General features: G+C 40.5%; 1 protein-coding gene across 2 annotated transcripts; it reads right to left on the bottom strand.

The window, feature by feature from the left end:
* Positions 1–529: 529 nt before the first annotated feature.
* mmp16b (matrix metallopeptidase 16b (membrane-inserted)) lies at positions 530–17,089 on the bottom strand. 2 transcript variants are annotated; one of them, XM_079650209.1, is made up of 12 exons: positions 16,601–17,089; positions 14,705–14,853; positions 14,461–14,475; positions 14,023–14,139; positions 12,534–12,838; positions 9,546–9,707; positions 8,925–9,142; positions 8,611–8,749; positions 7,201–7,351; positions 5,217–5,332; positions 4,391–4,435; positions 530–4,212 (listed from the first exon to the last, which is right to left on the bottom strand). In XM_079650209.1, exons 1-12 carry the CDS (start codon positions 16,730–16,732, stop codon positions 3,851–3,853), a joined length of 1,911 nt encoding a protein of 636 aa, XP_079506335.1. In that variant the 5' UTR covers positions 16,733–17,089; the 3' UTR covers positions 530–3,850. The 2 variants fall into 2 exon arrangements, with proteins under 2 accessions (XP_079506335.1, XP_079506336.1); XM_079650210.1 differs by lacking the exon at positions 14,461–14,475 and having other exon boundaries at positions 16,601–17,088.
* Positions 17,090–17,671: the final 582 nt, after the last annotated feature.

Genomic DNA, 17,671 nt, shown 5'->3' with positions numbered 1-17,671 from the left:
TGTTAAGCTAATTAAGTTGAATAAAAGCAGAAGTTATTTTATTGATGTACCATAACTACTAACAGCAGTGTTTCAGATATAATTATGTTATGTGTGTTCAAAACTATTTTCTGTCTGTTTTTACTCAAAAAAGGAAGTGGAATGACTCAAGCACCAGGCCACAGAGAGATCTGCAAAGAGGCGATGTGCCCCTCGAAGCAATCACAAACATGCAACAAATGAAGGATGGCTCCTGCAACAATATCAGGAATTTATCTAGGGTTTCCCTCGGATAAAAGCTTCAGCATCATGGATGTGATGTCAACAAATGAATGTCAGGAATTGAAAAGAGATTAAGAACATCTTATAATCACCTTTGTTTTGATAATTTGGCTGATACCTTGGAACAAATGTGTTAATCACATTATCTGCATTGGTAAATACATTTAGAGGTATTTTTTACTTTGTTTCCTATTTTACCTTTGGTTAAACCAACCCTTTAATAGATGTTTTCTGCTTTTATCTAATGCACATTTTTGTGAGAGCATGATACAAGGAGACACTCTTTATTGACTTGTTTTATTTACAACACACAGCGTTTTCTTTATCCATGTAATGAATGACTTTAAAAACAAAATCCTCCCAAGCAGACAATATACACTCTTTATGTACATATTATGCAATGTTTACTTCTCATACACTATGCCTTGCGGATATATATACTTCATGTATACAAGATTGTGACGGCAAATGATTGCAAAATGTCCCCTGTCTCGTCCGTACCCTTGTCTCTCTGATGTATCGACTGCTGTCTAATCAGTCTCATCTACTTCCTTTAACAACACTTTAAATTAGTTGAATGCTATGCAGTGTGTCAAGGCAGACAAAAAAAAACCTTGGAGGAGTCTGAAGATAAACAGGGACAGGTCAGAGCATTGACACTTCCACCTTGCACTTAATTCACATCTAAAATGTCAAGTTATTCAAGTGATTCAGGTGTTAAAAAGAGCATTTCCTATATGTAACCTTTTCAAGTTTGTGATTTACCTTTCAAAGATTGGAAAAAACCTACGCTGCAGATCATTTGTTGCTTAGGCAGTAACAGAAGGTGGACAATTACATGGGAGTGGTAGAAAAAAAACGTGTCATTTCCAACCCACTTCTTGTCCTCAGTACAATGCAATGCAAGATCTGTGGTGCTGAGCACAGAGGAATAAATACGGCAATAAATACAGTACCGACTCGCATCAGTGGCCATCTTTAATTCACTCTCGCTGGAGCCATCAGAGCCTCACCACAAACACACAAAACTGATAAGACATCACACACAACACTGAGCCGAGGGTTTTTCTTCCGCCTTAAATTACAGTGGGTCGTAGATCAACATGGTGTGATTCGTGCTGCAATTCAGCACTGCTTTAGGAAAGATGTTCCTGCCTGCGTACATTTTCTTTCATCAGTTTGACAATCGACTGAAGATTGGAACAGGGAGGACCGGTTGGAAGCTAGTAATTTCACATTTAGTTTTTTATAAAAGATGACAGTTTGGATGTGTCAACGCATCCAACAGAAACCTGCAGTGCTGCTCAGTCACAATGGGAGAGACTGAACAGAAGAAGAGTGTCTGAATGATCCATGAAAGAATGACATCTTAGTTTTACAACGGCATGCATTGCCCATAGGTTTGAAAGTTTTTATCCCTTACCAACGATGACAAGATAAAACCACATCTAATAAAGGTTCAACCCATCAATCAAGATCCAACCCCTTAACCCTTCTTTAGATAATTCATTGATTATAGACATGTTAAAATCTCTTAATTTCTTCTGAGATATGGCATTAAAATAGCTTTGCCTTGATATTAAAGATTATGTCGGATATCCTGTACAGTTGATGTTGATGACCATTTCAAGTAAAAGAGTAACAAAGCACGAATATTTATAGGAAAACAAAATCACATCATGAATGCTCACTGACATCCGGCGAACTCTGAGAAACGCTACACCACACAACCACATAGTTACATGTATGGCAACAATCAAAGGCAATTGCAGGACAATGTATTTCATTAGGATCCAGGCTGTGTATTGCATTCATCATACAATACATGGGGATGGGGGAACATCCTTTGCTCCAACTCACGTGAAAGAGACTCTGCTTTTTAATGTTATATTATTGGTTCTCATAATCAGCTGATTAGACAGTTTGAAACATATGTCATCTAAAGGCATATTCATAGATCACGATATATATGTAACATATTTGTCATCAGACTTAGTTTTGCTAGTTCTGTTTTTGTTAATTCCAATGTTAGAGTAGTTCTATAAGCATTTATTAGTAAGTTGTTAATAGTTATAATAGTAAATGTGTTTACAGTGCATTGAACAACCTGATTCTATTATTGAACTCGAAAATGCAGACAATAATTTGCCTCAGTGTCTTTATTTATGCAGATTATATCCTGTTATTGTTTTAGATGTGTGTTTCCTTCTTAATGTTTTGTTTACTTTGCATTTTCACAGAAACTATTCGCAATAACTTAGTGAGAAGATGGAGCAATCTGGGCAAAAGCACTGACCATATGCAGTGATTAATGAAACGTACTGTGTGTATACGTTCTCTTTCCTCCACTAACTCTCTGCGTGCTCTGTGAAATATAATGTAAACCTTGTACAAAAGTTGAAAAAGAAAGCTGTTTAAAATGCATGGCCTGACACCGTATGGAGTATTAGCGTCCAAACTTGCCAGGAAAAAGTGAAGCAGGATGGTAATTGTTCGATAACTGACACTACATTACATTTATAGTGTGGGTAATTACTGTCTGTTTCACACACACACAACTAGCCTTCACTTTCTCTCTCATACCCTCAGGTGGAGCAGTAAATGAAAGCTGATGGCCTGCTAGCCATCAGGTATTTAGCACTGCTTAGCACATTTTCAAGAGTAATGAACCCGGGTGTGGATTGAAACTGTCCTATACTTCTAGTTTTGCAGTTGCATTATGGGCAGCAATGAATGCACTGTTTGTGTTCCTACTGTTTCACTTATTATTCAGCTTCCACACCAGAGAAACAGAGAGAAAGGGAAGGGAGTTTAAGCATTCTGTGATTAAGGCAGTCTCATAAATATTGCAGAGAGGTTTTTGGCCCCCGTTTTGGAGATACACTGCCACAACAGTCTTGAGTTCCAAGCTCTTACTAACTGCTGCTTCCCATCGACACAGATTACAGAGCAGACGAGTGGATGTGAATGCCGATGGCTAAAAGAAAATCGGAGTATGATGCAACAATGTTCGATCAATGGAGGAAAAAACATCCCATCAAAAACAAAATTGAGCAGTAATCCTCTTTGGAAGAAAAGGTCATATTTGGTTTGTGTATCAGTCCTCCACACAATGAATAATCTTTTATGGGGACACTAAATGAAAAAAAAAAAGCACAGCTCAGAGCGCTTTAATTAAGAATTGAAAGTAAAGCCTATTTCTAATTTGTCCACTGAAGTTAGTGCTAGGGGCTTTTTAAGCGACGTGCAGAGACGAGGATAGACAAAGGTCCCACTTACAGTAGCTTAACTCTGTCTCACTTAATTTAGTTCATTCCAAGATACAGAAAAAAAGTCAAAGCAGATACATACATATTAGTTGGAAACAGGAGATGTGGCTCCTTTAATGTCTTCAGTTGAGTTCTGCTGATCGTTTCGCTTCCTTGCAGCTTGTTATGAGTTCAAGCTGCTTTCAAATCTGCCAACATGGCAATCCTTAAGAACTGTACCCTTTACAGTGCTTCCAATTACTGTACTTAGGGCTTCAAGTAATAGCTAGACCTCTATCAGAGCTTCACACCCCCTCTCTATACAGAGTGATAACAGCCCCTCAGACCCACTCCTGCATGGAGCGCTTGCAGTACAGTATGTGGCGCTGTGTGCTCTTCCTCCTGAACTGGAAAACGGTGTAGAGGAGGACCATCATGCACAGCGCCAGGACACAGGGGATGGCGATGGCCACGGCTTTCTCCGTGCCCCCAGCGCTGTCCAATTTGATGACAACGTCCACGTCACCGTTGTCGTAGTGGCGCTCCTCAGCCACCGGGGGGTTCCAGTCCCAGTCGGGGTCTGCAGGTAGCCCGTCGCAGCCCATAAAGTCCCTCAGGATGGACCTCGGGTAGCCGGGCTCCACGCGAAGCAGCTGGTTGTTGAACTTCCAGTAGTCCTTGCCCTTGTAAAAGTAGGTAAAACCTGCAGGGAGGTATTGTGGGACAAAGCAAATCCACTTTTATACATATACAGTGCAGTTGCATGTACCACTTTGGCATGCAATAGTGACTATGTGTTATTGTCCTTTTTTTTTTTTAGCTGAATTTCTATATAGATAGCAACAATGAACAACATGGAGTCAAATTCACAGTACTCATACCTGGCCAATTAAGCTGATTCTTATTCTGATGTCTCTCAACAGAATCTTTATGTGAAAGAAAGAGATTAATTACTCGATGCGTGCTTTAGGTTGCTTAAAAATAAGGCTATTCATTTTGGGTTTCTATAGAGTTGTATTGAAAGTAATGAAAAGTACAGTAACATTGTATTTGTAACAAACAAGATTGGAGAAAAAATTGAGAAGAGTCAAAGTTCCTAAAGGAGAAAAACTTGGATATGCTGATCTGAATTGCCTGAACTTTTTATTTATGTTCTTTCATTACCATTAACCGTATAGTCTATGAGATAACAAAACAATATAAAAATGACTATCATCCATTACGAAAACAAGCAGAAAATCATCATGTAGAACCTCATCAAGTAAACCATTGATATTCAAAATGCATTTTCTATGGATCCACTATTTGTTGCGACTGGTGTTGTGCAGTTGCAGTGTCTGCATTGTGTTCCTTTTTGTTTATCACTCCCTTATGAAAAGTTTATATGTGCAGATTCTCCCAATTCTGATAAATGTTTTAAAGCAGAGATTTTCCACCAGTTTAAATATATTCACGGAAAATGTATCCAGAAAAAAAACGCTGTTCAGTCAACTTCCTGTTTTCCTTCTGTCATGTTGTTGCATTCAGGACTAAAAACGATAAAAGCAAATACCAGACAAACTGCATCTCTGTACAAGAGTTAAGTGTTGCTCTTCATGTTTTATAAATGTCACTCTGTCTTAGAAACAAAAGTGCTGCACTGCCAGTGTGTAAATACTCTCAATCCAATCTCACTGACTAGTTACACGGTCATTAAAGCTCACATACCATTGGCCCTATCCACAAAGGCCCCCTGTGGAGAGTCGGGAATGCCCTTCCAGATGGTGATGGGTTTGGGATAACCTGGATCCATGGTCCTCATGTCCTCATTGTACCTCCAGTACCTACAAAAGGACAGACAGAAGTAGCATCAGTGAGTGACATGGGCCTGTAAAACACCTGACCCCCTGATCCGGGTCGTTCGGAGAAAATTACACATTCTTGTAACTATGCACAAATCCACACACTGAAACACAAATCAGCTCAGTGATGAGAGTTTAATTAATCCGGCAGCTGGACACAGTTGCTAAATTCATCAACGCTACGCAGACACGGCTATTTGTAAATCCCTGGAGTATACAAATATAAGTACTTATTATTATAATATACTAACTTCCTCAGTTTATTCCTGTCCACTATCAAATCATGCCAAGACCCTTGCACAGGAACTCAAACAAGGGCTGAGTTGCCAAAACAGTCATGTCAAGCAAATGAGAAAGGCTTTTGGTCTCCCAAATGAAGGCTTTTCAGGTGTCTATGCAGTGAAGAAACACATTTCATAGAAGAAATATACATAACAAAAGAGTAGAAGAAGCTGATTGGATGCAAACATAATCTATTTGTTATATAAGAGTAGATGGCTTTGTTACTCCAACGATTTAATTATGCTATTACACAAAATCAAAACTAAATATCAATTATTGATGCTCCAATGCTTGTTATGATGTTTTCTGTGATGATACCAGTGCTTTTATCAGTACATACCCTTTGAGTACGGATTTTTAGCAAGGTGGATATAAAAACCAGGTGAGTGAGGCAGTTATTTTTCATATTGCTCAGATAGAAAAGCCTTCTAAGTTAAGAAGATGTTATTCTCTAACTATATACGGCTTTAAAAAAGGAAGTATACAATATCAAGGTTGCACCATGGCACTGAACATCTGCACACTGTGTTCACAGCCATATTTTATCTGTAGCTTGCAGCGAGATTTAAAAAATAACCTAATCTGAACATTTAAAAGATCTGCAACTGACTTGATCCACATGACCAGAGAAAGTGGTCAATCCATCATCCACACTGTGTTTATCTGCCTGGCAAATGTGTTTCAGGGGTTGTTTTTGATTGATCTGCTTCTCATACGCTGATGCTCACACACATAAATCTTGCTATGCAGTGACATTTCTTTGAATTAGAACAAACAGCACCCTGTCGCAGAGGGAGGGAGAGAGAGGCACTGGTGTTTGAGACGATGGACAAAACCTCCTGTTTGTCATGATGTGCAGCAGCAGGTTGAGGGATGACAGTATCATGACAAAGCATTTTGACAGCTTTCACCATCCATCCACTGACCTCCTAGGATATGATTTATCATGACAGCTGAACAAACATGTGAGTCACACTGTCATCTCTCAACAGTTAACATCATTGCCACGCACACGGGTAAACAACACATCCTCTGCTGTTTCGGGGAAAACTCGAAAAAAACTCTCAAGCATTACAATCCCCATCACATGTGTTACTCTTATTGGGTCTTATTGGGTCTTATTGGGTTGAATGCCAATTAGCAGCATTTTCTTAGCTGTTAAATAGGCAATCAGTGTTTTCAGTGCAAAATGTGACAGCTTGCATTGCTTCAAAGATGACAGCTACGGTATCTATGCCAACGTGAACTGAATTAAAAACCTGCTAAATAATTAAATATTCCATGGGAAACTGTCCCCACAAAATCATTAAATATACCAAACACTGACTAAATGTGTTTATAAGGAGCCAAAAAGGGCTGACAAATAAAACAAATCTGTAATATCTACTCCTTAACTTACTGTTTATATACAATTTGGTCAAACAGAATCAGTTTATCGGCTTAATCAAAAGATTTGAATCAAGATTTCCGCCTTGATTGATCCTCACAGCACTTTGTCTGCTCTCAGAGACTCCAGAGAGCCAAACATCTTAACTTCACATCAGTGCTGATAACCGTTCGTCACAGACCTGTCTCCTTTGAAGAAGTAGGTCTTGGCGACGTCCTCCCACCAGACGGCTGTCTCGATGCTCTGAGTGGGCATGCCGCTCCCGAACAGCGAGATGTCCTGAGGGTACGAAGGCTGGAGAGTCGTGTCCTTGAAGACCCAGAAACGGTTTCCTAAAATAAACACAACAAATTATGATGCTCTGGGACGAAGACATTATGATGAAGATGACATAAAAAGTCACACCACGCAAAACACTCTCAGCTCAGTCAAGTGTGTTCCTGTTCACAAGATTTTAAAGGTCAGATGTGACACCTCGTTGACAAAATATCTGCTCAACACAACATTTATGCGGTGTTATCCATAATACAACAAACAGGAGGATGATGCTATGAACGCCACGCTGCAGAAACTTGTTGTTTTGAGTTTTATTGAAGCTGTTGTTGCTTTTAATTGATAAAATTAGAAATGCATCAGGCAGGGTGAGGAGAGCTGCTGGGGTGGTGAGCTTGCAGTAAGTAGCTCGACACTCACACACACACACACACACACACACACACACACACACACACACACACACACACACACACACACACACACACACACACACACACACACACACACACACACATGCAGTTAAGTCCCCTTGAGAGAATAAATAAAGCATGAGGCACTCTGATCCGACTGGGTGACAGATGTCATGTTAATCTGCTGATGGTCCGATGGCTGTAATGGACCTGCAAACATTGTGTTTACCGTACAGAATGCAAAGCAACGTCAAAGTCACCCGCTCAGACGCTTTATGATAAAAGATGACTGGATGTTTGAAGAGCAAAAATATCCACATGGACTCGTAGAGGGGGAAACAACAGTGTTCTCGTTTGTCAAAATAACATGTTTTGAAATATCATGGATATTTATTTGTAACTAAGGATAAAGGGTTCTTTGTGTAAGGTGTTTTTATTTATTTTGTCAGAACCCTTTTCCTATTTGTGAGGATAACCTTGATTATTATTATTATTTTTGTATTTATTTATTTTATCTATGTAAATTAAATCTGGGAAGAAGACGAATAAAGGTGCCAATTTTCTTATACACAGACAAAAAATATGTAAACGAAATCAGTGGTTTCAACAAGTCATTGTGTGTCTGATGTCTTCCACGTATAAAAGCGGTTTGAAAAATGTTAAATAATCCTGTTTTGTTACCATCCATGTTTGCTTGCTTGCTTTGTAGCAAGCAGTTAGCATCTTCCTTGCCTTTCTTGTATTGGCACATTAGCTGAACCTTGTGACAGAAACGAGCATCACGTCCCTCTTGTGCTCGCACGTGTTCATGTGCATCTTAGTGTGTTTGCACAATACTAAAAATAGAGACCCACTTGTAAAAACTTTGCTCCATAGCACTACTTGTTCCCCAAAAACCTTATTACCTTTGAAGAAGACAAATTTCCCTTCGCTATTTTCATACACGGCATCAATTTTGGGAGGCAAGCCTTTCCAGAAGTAGTTGATCTGCATGGGGTAACCAGGGACCACCGAGTTGTCCCGTACCCTCCAAAACCACTGGTCCTGTAGAAACACATAAGGTAGAATCATCATCATCATCATCATCATCATCATCATCATCATCATCATCATCATCATCATCATCATCATCATCATCATCATCATCATCATCATCATCATCATCATCATCATCTTCATTGTTGTAGCCATGTTTACTCAGGCTAATGATCTCCTCTACCTTGAACACAAAGAGCTCCTGCCGCAGGATGGCCAGGGTGTTGAAGCCTCCGTCACAGATGTTGGGTTTGGAGTTGGGGTTGGAGGGCTTGGCCCCCTGTGGAGGGCGATGGGGTCTGGCATGGCGTTCATTCTTACGGGGGTCTGAAGGAGGGTGGAAGCGAGGAGGAGGGACTGTGGGCGGGGGTCTGGTGGGCTGCGGGGCTCTATCTGGTGGACCTAAAACGATAAAAAAAAGGTCTATAAACTTTTTCTGCGTAAGGTTGATACATGTATTTCCCTTAAGATGCTAAATATGTTTACTTTCTTTTTTTTTACCAATGCACCTTTAATGTTGGCACAGATGATGCGTTCGTTGACTCATGTTGGCTGTCCTCTTTAACAGCTGACAAATGTTGCTTACTGGCAAATTACCCAAAATGACTGAATGTTTCAGCAGCTTTTGTAATGGTGACTAAGTCAGTGCAGGGCCTCTGTTTTTATAACATTTTGTGATATGGCTTCAGGAAAATAAATGTAACATTGCTCTTAATCTGCTGTCAAACTATTAGAATTTAAAGAAAAATACATTTTTTATGTCAATGTCTAGACAGAGACTATAAGAAATGTAGCAGAGGGTTACCATAGATTTTCTGGATGCCCTGTAGGTCATCGTGAGGTAGTTTGAAGTTCTCTGTGTCCATGTACTGGTAGAAAGGAGCCATGATAGCGGTCGGGTCATTCGAATGTTCCAGACCGAGGGCGTGGCCCAGCTCGTGCACCGCAACCAAGAACAGGTCGTTACCTGGAGGGGAAAAGAGGGGAAATGATGTTAATGCCAAAAAAAACTCTATCATATACAGACAGTACTTATATGAGGTGGAGACAAATGCATGTGACTATGTTTGCTGTGATGAAACAATAGAAAACATGCAGAGACCAACTTCATTAACACAAGAGATAGGTGGTGATAAGCACAGAAACACATCATTAATAATAATGTGGGCCTTTACGTTTCATCACCTGTATCTTCCTTGAGATAAATTGACTGCCTTAGGGTTTTGGATTATTGGTTGGACAGAACTGAGCAATTATTTTACTTATTATAGGAAACCCATTAAACACATAATTGACAAATAATAGGTTGATTAATCAACAATGAATGTAATCATTATTTCCAGTCCTCTGATGCACACTGACTTCCATTGAGCTAATGCGGTGCAATGTAGTGCAGCTAAAGGTTTTTGGAGGTAAATTGATTTTTTTGTTGTTGCTCTAGATATAAATATGCCCCATGTGAGCAGAGGGACACACTTATGTTATGCTCAAGTTACCAGAAAACAGTGTAAATACAAACATTCATGCAATGCACCTGAACACATTGGCATAGCACAAGGAAAGATTATACACCTATTCCATATCACATTAAAACACACGCAGACAAATGAAAGAACAAAAATGCCATGGTCAGTGTCTCTGGTCAGTGCTCAGCTCATGGTGTCAACTTGATTTAGAAAGAACAACACCATTTACGTACAGCTTGCGACTGAAGCTGTCCCCAGGAGATGGTTGCCCTTTAAAACATGATATCCACTCCTGCCAGCAGCGCTGCACAGACCCACCACTGACCCTCAGCCAGCAGCTAAAAGGTTACACCTCCCCCTTCCCCCATTTATCTTACACAAGCAGCCTCTTCCACCAAACCAAAAAACATCTACCATAAAGACTTAAGAGACAGGTCAAAGCTACCATTAGCACACATGTCAACATGCAACATTCACAATTACACCGCTGTGAAAGCCCATTAAAGGTTGCACAGCTTCCCAGACCCATAAGCAGAGAAAGGAGCTTCAGCACTCCACATGGATAACCATGGGACACTGCGCAAGGGTGAACATGAATTTGAACTGGGAGTCTGAAACAATTACCATTGGAGAAGGAGCACAAACGAGAGGGAGACAAGGAGGGGAGCTGATGGGTGGCAAGCAGTTCCCCAGAACAAACACAGTGTAAGTTGTTACCCTCCTCTTCCACTAATGGGAGGATAAAATGTAAGCATACAGCACGAGGGTATTAGCAGGAGCAGCAGCCTGGTTGTGCTCTGACAAGCCTGGCGCCCCGTAGGTAGGGTAATTAAAGCCTGTGTGGATGCACGGCTGAGGAAGGCCTCTTCTCTCCTGCACCCTGCCAGCATCCACACAGGCAGGATGGCTTTCATTAAAGGATATGTGGGCCACTGTTACAGTATATCTTAATTTTTAATTTGAGCATAATCTATAATAACCTGTCCTAACTTGATCCATCATAACATTATCCAAAACACCATGACATAACAAGATAACAAAGTTAAACCAAACATTACACATAACATAACAATACAAGCCATGCTAACTAATGTGACTTAACCTAATCAATCCATAGTAGCATACCATAGCAAATAATGATTACATCATTAGCACGACATAATGTAACATCACATCACATGAGATAAGATAATGTCAGAACTTAAAATAACCAAACCTAATCTAACTTGTATAGTAACATTTTACACTGTAACATAAAATAACATAATCATTTAACCAACAATACCCAAATGTTACTTATAACAACATCTAACCCATTACACTCTAACCTCAGTTAATATACCAATAATCACATAATGTTATATAACATAACAAAGCACAACACAGTATAAAATCACATACGATTAAACAATATGACATAATCTTACATGATAACCTCATTTATATACCTATAATATCCATAGCTCAACATAACTTATAATTACTTATTACACGGCTTCGGTCAATTTGGATATTTCAGAGGTTGTTAATACTCGTTAACACACCACTGCTAATACAATATACCGATAATAACATAATGGTGTATAACATAACAAAGTAAAGCACAACATGATTCAACCTAATTATAAACTCACCTAACTTTACCTGATATTCCCATTATAGAATAACACAACATAACATCATATCACAATATTTTTGACAGATTGTAATGGTATTCATTTATATATCTCTATTTCTTTATATCACTCTCTTCAAGCACACCACTGAGCAAATTCACTAAAAACAGAATGGCCATAATCATTTACCAGCAAGCAATGTCTTAAAATAGCCGAGCTTTCTATCCTGTCATCTAAAGAGCTTATTATGCAGGGGAAAAAACATCAAAATCCTGACAGATGGGGCGATGCATCTTAACAGAACACAGCCGATCAAAGACATCTCTGCATTCTTTGTTTTTGGTTAAGCATCCCTCCTACCGTGCCCTGTGATACCATCTCTGTTATTTTGCGCTTCTGCCAAGCCATCTGCATTTTCATCTTTTGCTTTCCATCAGCCCTTATCTGTGTCTCCTGATGACTCTCCTTTCTTCATTTTCTCAATGTTCCTCACATCTTCAAAACCACTTTACCTGTTTACATACCTGCCAACAATGCATTTAAAAAACGTACTTACTTCCTTTCCTATGCTTGCTAATACTCTCCAATGAACTTCTCCGCTGTAGTTACTCCTTACTTTCAATCCGTTATTTGTATATTCTTGTGAAACCCCCTGACCACCACCACTTAATCTGTCTCTAAAGGTTTAAACACACCTTTTCTTTCACTTACCATCATGGTTTGGGTTCCCTAGGGTCCATGGCTCATCTGAATCAAAGTGTGTGTCCCCTCCTATGCCTGGGCCCGGAAAATAGGCGTGGGCGAGAAATCCCCCTTCCCCATCGAAGGGAGAGCTGTCACCATGAAAACCCGAAGCGAAGATGATGGTGATGTCCACGTCACGCCTGCCAGTCTCCAGAGCGCTGTACGGAACGGCCTCAAAGCGTAGGGGAGTCACACCCTGCCAGACGTCAAATGCTCGCCGGATGGCGTCGTGAGTCTCCCTGGCGCCCACCTTAGGTGTGACATTTTTTATGCTGTGGGAAGAAAGAAAGCAAACTGAATAAAGTATCTGCAACAATGGAGATGATACAAAGCTGACAAATATAAAAGCTTTTTGGCATCGTTATTAAAATGCCAATGTTAATTAAGTTTGATTAAAAATGAAAATAAACCTCAGTAAATTGCATTCCACATGAAAAATATTGAGCCGGTTCATATACTGTATGGTGCATTCACAGTGAAAGATGTACAGGAATCGTACAGTATTATGGCGACTATGGGGAACAAAGCAATCAGCAAAAGCCAAAATAAAGTATAAACTGCATCAACCCTGCGCCTTGTTATTCCCTTCAACTCAAAGGAAAATGTTTTACTGTTATATGGGGAGAAAAGTTGCACTTGACACAAGTATTTCAAACCCTGCAGCTTTTACTGAACTTTTAACACTGCAGTCGTTATCAGTCCCTAGCAGGCAGGGAGGAATGGGAAATCTTCTCCCTCTCTCTCCTCTCATTTTAGTGAATAAAGTGCAGTCAGCAGCAGCGTTGGCTCAACACTGATTGACATTCCATTAGGAGAGGTGGCTCATCAATTCAAATTCGTGCAGGAAGGAAGGATTTGAATAAATTGACAGTGTTATCGTCCATTACTGCTGTAACCTGTCAATTTGCAGTTGTGCCAGAGAACCGTTTATCAGGACCACTCAGAACCTATTAAAAAGCTGCAGCTTATTTAGGCGAGATAAGATGAGAGTTTTAATATTTCCGCTGAGTTCACGTCCAATTTACACTCAGGATTTTAAACTGTTTTTCTATGAGGGAGAGGAAAGCCTCAATCTTCATGCTCCTCACCTAAAACTGTTATGTTTTGTTAAAAGAATACATAGAGAAGGATTAAAAAACCTGCCTGATTTCATTTTGCATTTTGCCAGCAAGCTATTTATAAACCAGAAAGTAAACATAATCATAGCACACAAGGGCGCATCTATTTGTGAATCTGAACGTGTGATATTGATGATATTTTGGTTTGTGTGTGTCTGCCACCAGCATGTGTGACGTATTTGCACTGTCTCTATGACAACTCAGAGCGTGAGATCCCAGGTGGTTAAAGAAGAGGAAGTGAGAGACAGGCTGAGAAAAATTAACACTGGCAAATCTGAAACCTGCATTAGAGGCTAAGCTCAATGGTCACCATGACAACTGTCTGTACTATCTCTCACCTGTAGGTGATGTGTGTACGCTGCCACTTCTGTCCTGTCAGTGCGTATCTCCGCTTCCGTGACCTCGCAGCAATCTTAAACTTGTCCGGTACTCCACAGCGAGGCTTTTGCATCCAACTTAGAGAAGAGAAGAGAGGCGAAGAGAAGGTGATATAAGTTTGCAAAATATAAATTAGGAGGCATCACAAGAAAAACAAAAGTGTACTTAGTAGTTCTCTTGGTGGACATTGAAACAGCAACAAAACATAAAGGAAGTGGTGTGCAAAATATATCACTAAAACTACTGCAAACTACAGTCATCAATACAAGTGCAGGATTTCATTCTCAATGAGTGCTGAGAGGAAATCAACTTTCATGTTTTCTCATTCATAACACATGAGATTATCACAAGTACAGAACACACATACTTTGACACATAGGCAAAACATTAATTCTCACCTCAGTGTGATATCACTGCATCATCATGCAAAATGAGAAGAAGGAAAAGTGTTAAAACCTTCGCCTGGGGTTGTTTCAGGCGAGGTGATGGAGGGTGAAATGATCAGCTCTATTTCTGGCCTTCACTAATTCATTAAAATATTGATTCCTTTTGCATGTTTAAATGAATGAGTGGAGCATTTGCATCAATGTGTCATCAATGGCCTGCCCCTCACAGTTTGAACAAGCACGTGTGCATACTCACTCCTTGGTTTTCTCATCCAGTGTCCCTGTGACATTGAGACCATAGACGCGCTGCATGGCAGCGATGGCTGAGTGCAAGGTTTGGGCCGAGCGCAGGACAGACATTCCCGGTTCTGTGCGGGGAAGGTAGCCATACCTCTGTAGCCATCCCTGCAAAAGGTGAGAAGTCAAACATATTTGGGTCTTCATGTAATGCTTATTTCAAGACTTACTTTACCCTTTTTAAGATATCTTGGATACAGCAGGAATAATGACATGAACATAGAGTAGGATGTGATAAGCAATAACATGTGTATTATAAAATAGCATCCTGGATATTATGCATTTGCGTTTTGCAAGTTTATTCAGATAATTAATTAGTTATCAACTACAATGTATGTATCAACAGAGCTGTCAAAAGTGAAAGGATATCAAATAAGCTGCAGCAACTTTGAGTCTGATTATGTTTGGTCCCAGATGTAACTTCTTCAATATATACTCTTTTTCAGAATTCATATTTCACTTGAAACTCGAAGGCATTCTGGTTCAAATACAAACCACATATATTCATTGGGGTAGCTAACTCGAGGGCACAGTAGCTGTTTAATGAGGGCAAAGTACTATTTGTTTAGTTACCCTACCGAGTATTTCCCAGTAAGAGGCCAGTCCCATAATAGAAATCAATAAGAAAATAACTGCAGGGCAATTATTCTGCATTTCACAAATGGCTGTGAGAGGACTAACCATTAGTACTTAATTATCGCAAGAAAGCCAACTGCAGTGAGAATCAGCTTCTGTGGTTATACTTAATGTCCCAGAAGCTTCAACAAGGTGCTTCATATAATTTGCAGGTTAATAATCTATTGTATGTCTTTCCAGCCATGGTTTTAATGTGTCTGTGTATACTTGCTCAGAGGCTCCTTGCATATCATTGCGACTGTTTGCATTTGAATCTCTTTTAGTGACCTTAGTCAGTGTTTATGTCCTGGGGCTGCTCTCTTTTGCCCTGTACTTGATACAGAGAGTTGGAGCCCGGGCGTCATGCAGGGGTCATTTCTAGATTCAATCCTGATGCTGGGAGGCCACGAGGTGGCCACGCCATGCACAGCTGTCCGCACGCCACCCAGTTGCCTCCACATCACTACAGCCATGAGATATGCTCCAGCTAGCTAATCTGACTAGCTGTCTCCTCTGTCCATCCCTCCCCCTTCTGCCTCTATCCCTCTTTCTGCTGAGCTAAACGCCTTGTTTATCCTTTTTTCCCTCTCTCCTGTGGGCGTGTTTCCTGTGTGTGTTGTGTTGTTCCAAAGGCACAGATCTCAAATAGATATTGGGCAGATTTCAGTCATCCATAACATTGAATAATGATGTGTTTGTGTGACTGTCAGCCTCAGCATTTTTTTTTTCAGAGTAGTGTAAGGGAGCCAGAGGTGAGGAGGAAAATTACATCAATTAATTAGGTACAACAAATCCTATTATGCAGCTTGTGTGTACATATTTGAATATCCTTTTAGCACTGTGATGCTGTTAAAGAATGTCTGACTGAAAGCTGGCCTGTATAACAATATCCAGCAGTGAAAGCATCACCTCTATTAAAATAGACTCTTCTCTGGGTGGCACATTTAGGATCACTGGGCTAAATCAGCTCAGCACACGGACCGCAGTGTAATAAAATGAGCACCCTTCTGTTTCATTGCACTCTACAAATGAGGAATGCGCGCTATGTTCGCCGTTCAGTGCGTGAGCTGTGCTGATAGGCTTACAATGTATGCATGTTATGCATTATGGTAATTGTTCCCACGGATAGCATTGGAATCGATGCATAAACACATATATGTTTTTCCCGCTGAGGCACATGATGTGGAGGAGAGAGCACGGTCATTTATGATAACCGGGGAGGGAAGGCCATTCATCTTACCTCAACGCTGAACTGATGATGATCCTCCTCTCCGGACACAGCACACGAAATCCAAAGCAAAAAATGCAAGCAGAATGCTGCCGCGTAAAAGCAATCCGATGGTTTTCTTTTACTGGAGGATACTAGGGTCATAATGACCTGTTTTTCCCGAGTGTCTATTAGAAGAAGCCGCCCGTCTGCTTTGGCTCCTGTGTCAAATTAAAAGCATCAGGCGAGCTGTCAAGGCAGATTCACATGAAAACGAGAAAAGGCCCCAGCGTTTTGTAAAATCCCGATGGTGGCTTCAAATGTTCCGATGTCAAGCAGAGATAACGAGACATATTATGTCCGCTGCCCTCGCCATTCCTATTTACATCAGGGCTACATCTATCCAGCAGCATCAATGGCCATGTACAGTACCCAGTCTGCGCAAGATAGGCTCCCTCCCGACTCCACGCCTGCGCTTTGATTTCTCACACAGCGCATCGCCGCTTGGCAGCATCATGAGAGCTGCCCTACAGAGTACAGGAGATGAATTGCATTCCTCAGAACTGCCTATACGTTTGACTTTCACATTGCCACGTCCATGTCTCTGTGCACTTTGAAGCACACATGTGCAGTCAGATGGTTTTATCTTAAATTCCTGGTAGTAAACAAAGGGGCTGCTGCATCCAGATTATGGACTGATTCCTATGCTTGTGTCAGTGCACAAAACGATTATTTAGCGGTTTAAAAAAAGTATATTTTTGTACACTGACAGATTTAGGTAGCAAGTCTATAATTAACAACATGTTGTATGCACCTTTCAATAATAAATTATCTGATTTTAGTCAGCAGCTTGTATGTGCAGATTTTCGACATCAATATATAAGCTAATTTAACTTGAAACATCTGCCCCACCCCTGTGTTGAGCTCTGGCCTGCAGACCCAGAACAGACAACCTAACAGCTTCCTAAGACATTTATAGCTCCTACATCTCTTTATAGCCCAGATATACAACAACGTGCCTGAAGCAAACGAACCACGAGATGGCGATGTTTCCTTGAGGAATATGGCCGTCAGCTGTTGAGGGCACAGGACACACCACAACCT

Source organism: Notothenia rossii (assembly GCF_949606895.1).
Source record: "Notothenia rossii genome assembly, chromosome: 9".
Lineage (NCBI taxonomy): Eukaryota > Metazoa > Chordata > Actinopteri > Perciformes > Nototheniidae > Notothenia > Notothenia rossii.
This window is presented reverse-complemented; position numbering and strand designations above follow the sequence as displayed.

Bases quoted from the DNA above. Each gene is read 5' to 3' on its own strand.
- mmp16b (XM_079650209.1), bottom strand. From the start codon at position 16,732: ATGACCCTAGTATCCTCCAGTAAAAGAAAACCATCGGATTGCTTTTAC. The intron at 9,143-9,545 runs GTAACCCTCTGC...TTATCGTTTTAG, and splicing joins GGGCATCCAGAAAATCTATG to GTCCACCAGATAGAGCCCCG. The intron at 4,436-5,216 runs GTATGTGAGCTT...TTTCACATAAAG, and splicing joins CTTTGTGGATAGGGCCAATG to ATTCTGTTGAGAGACATCAG.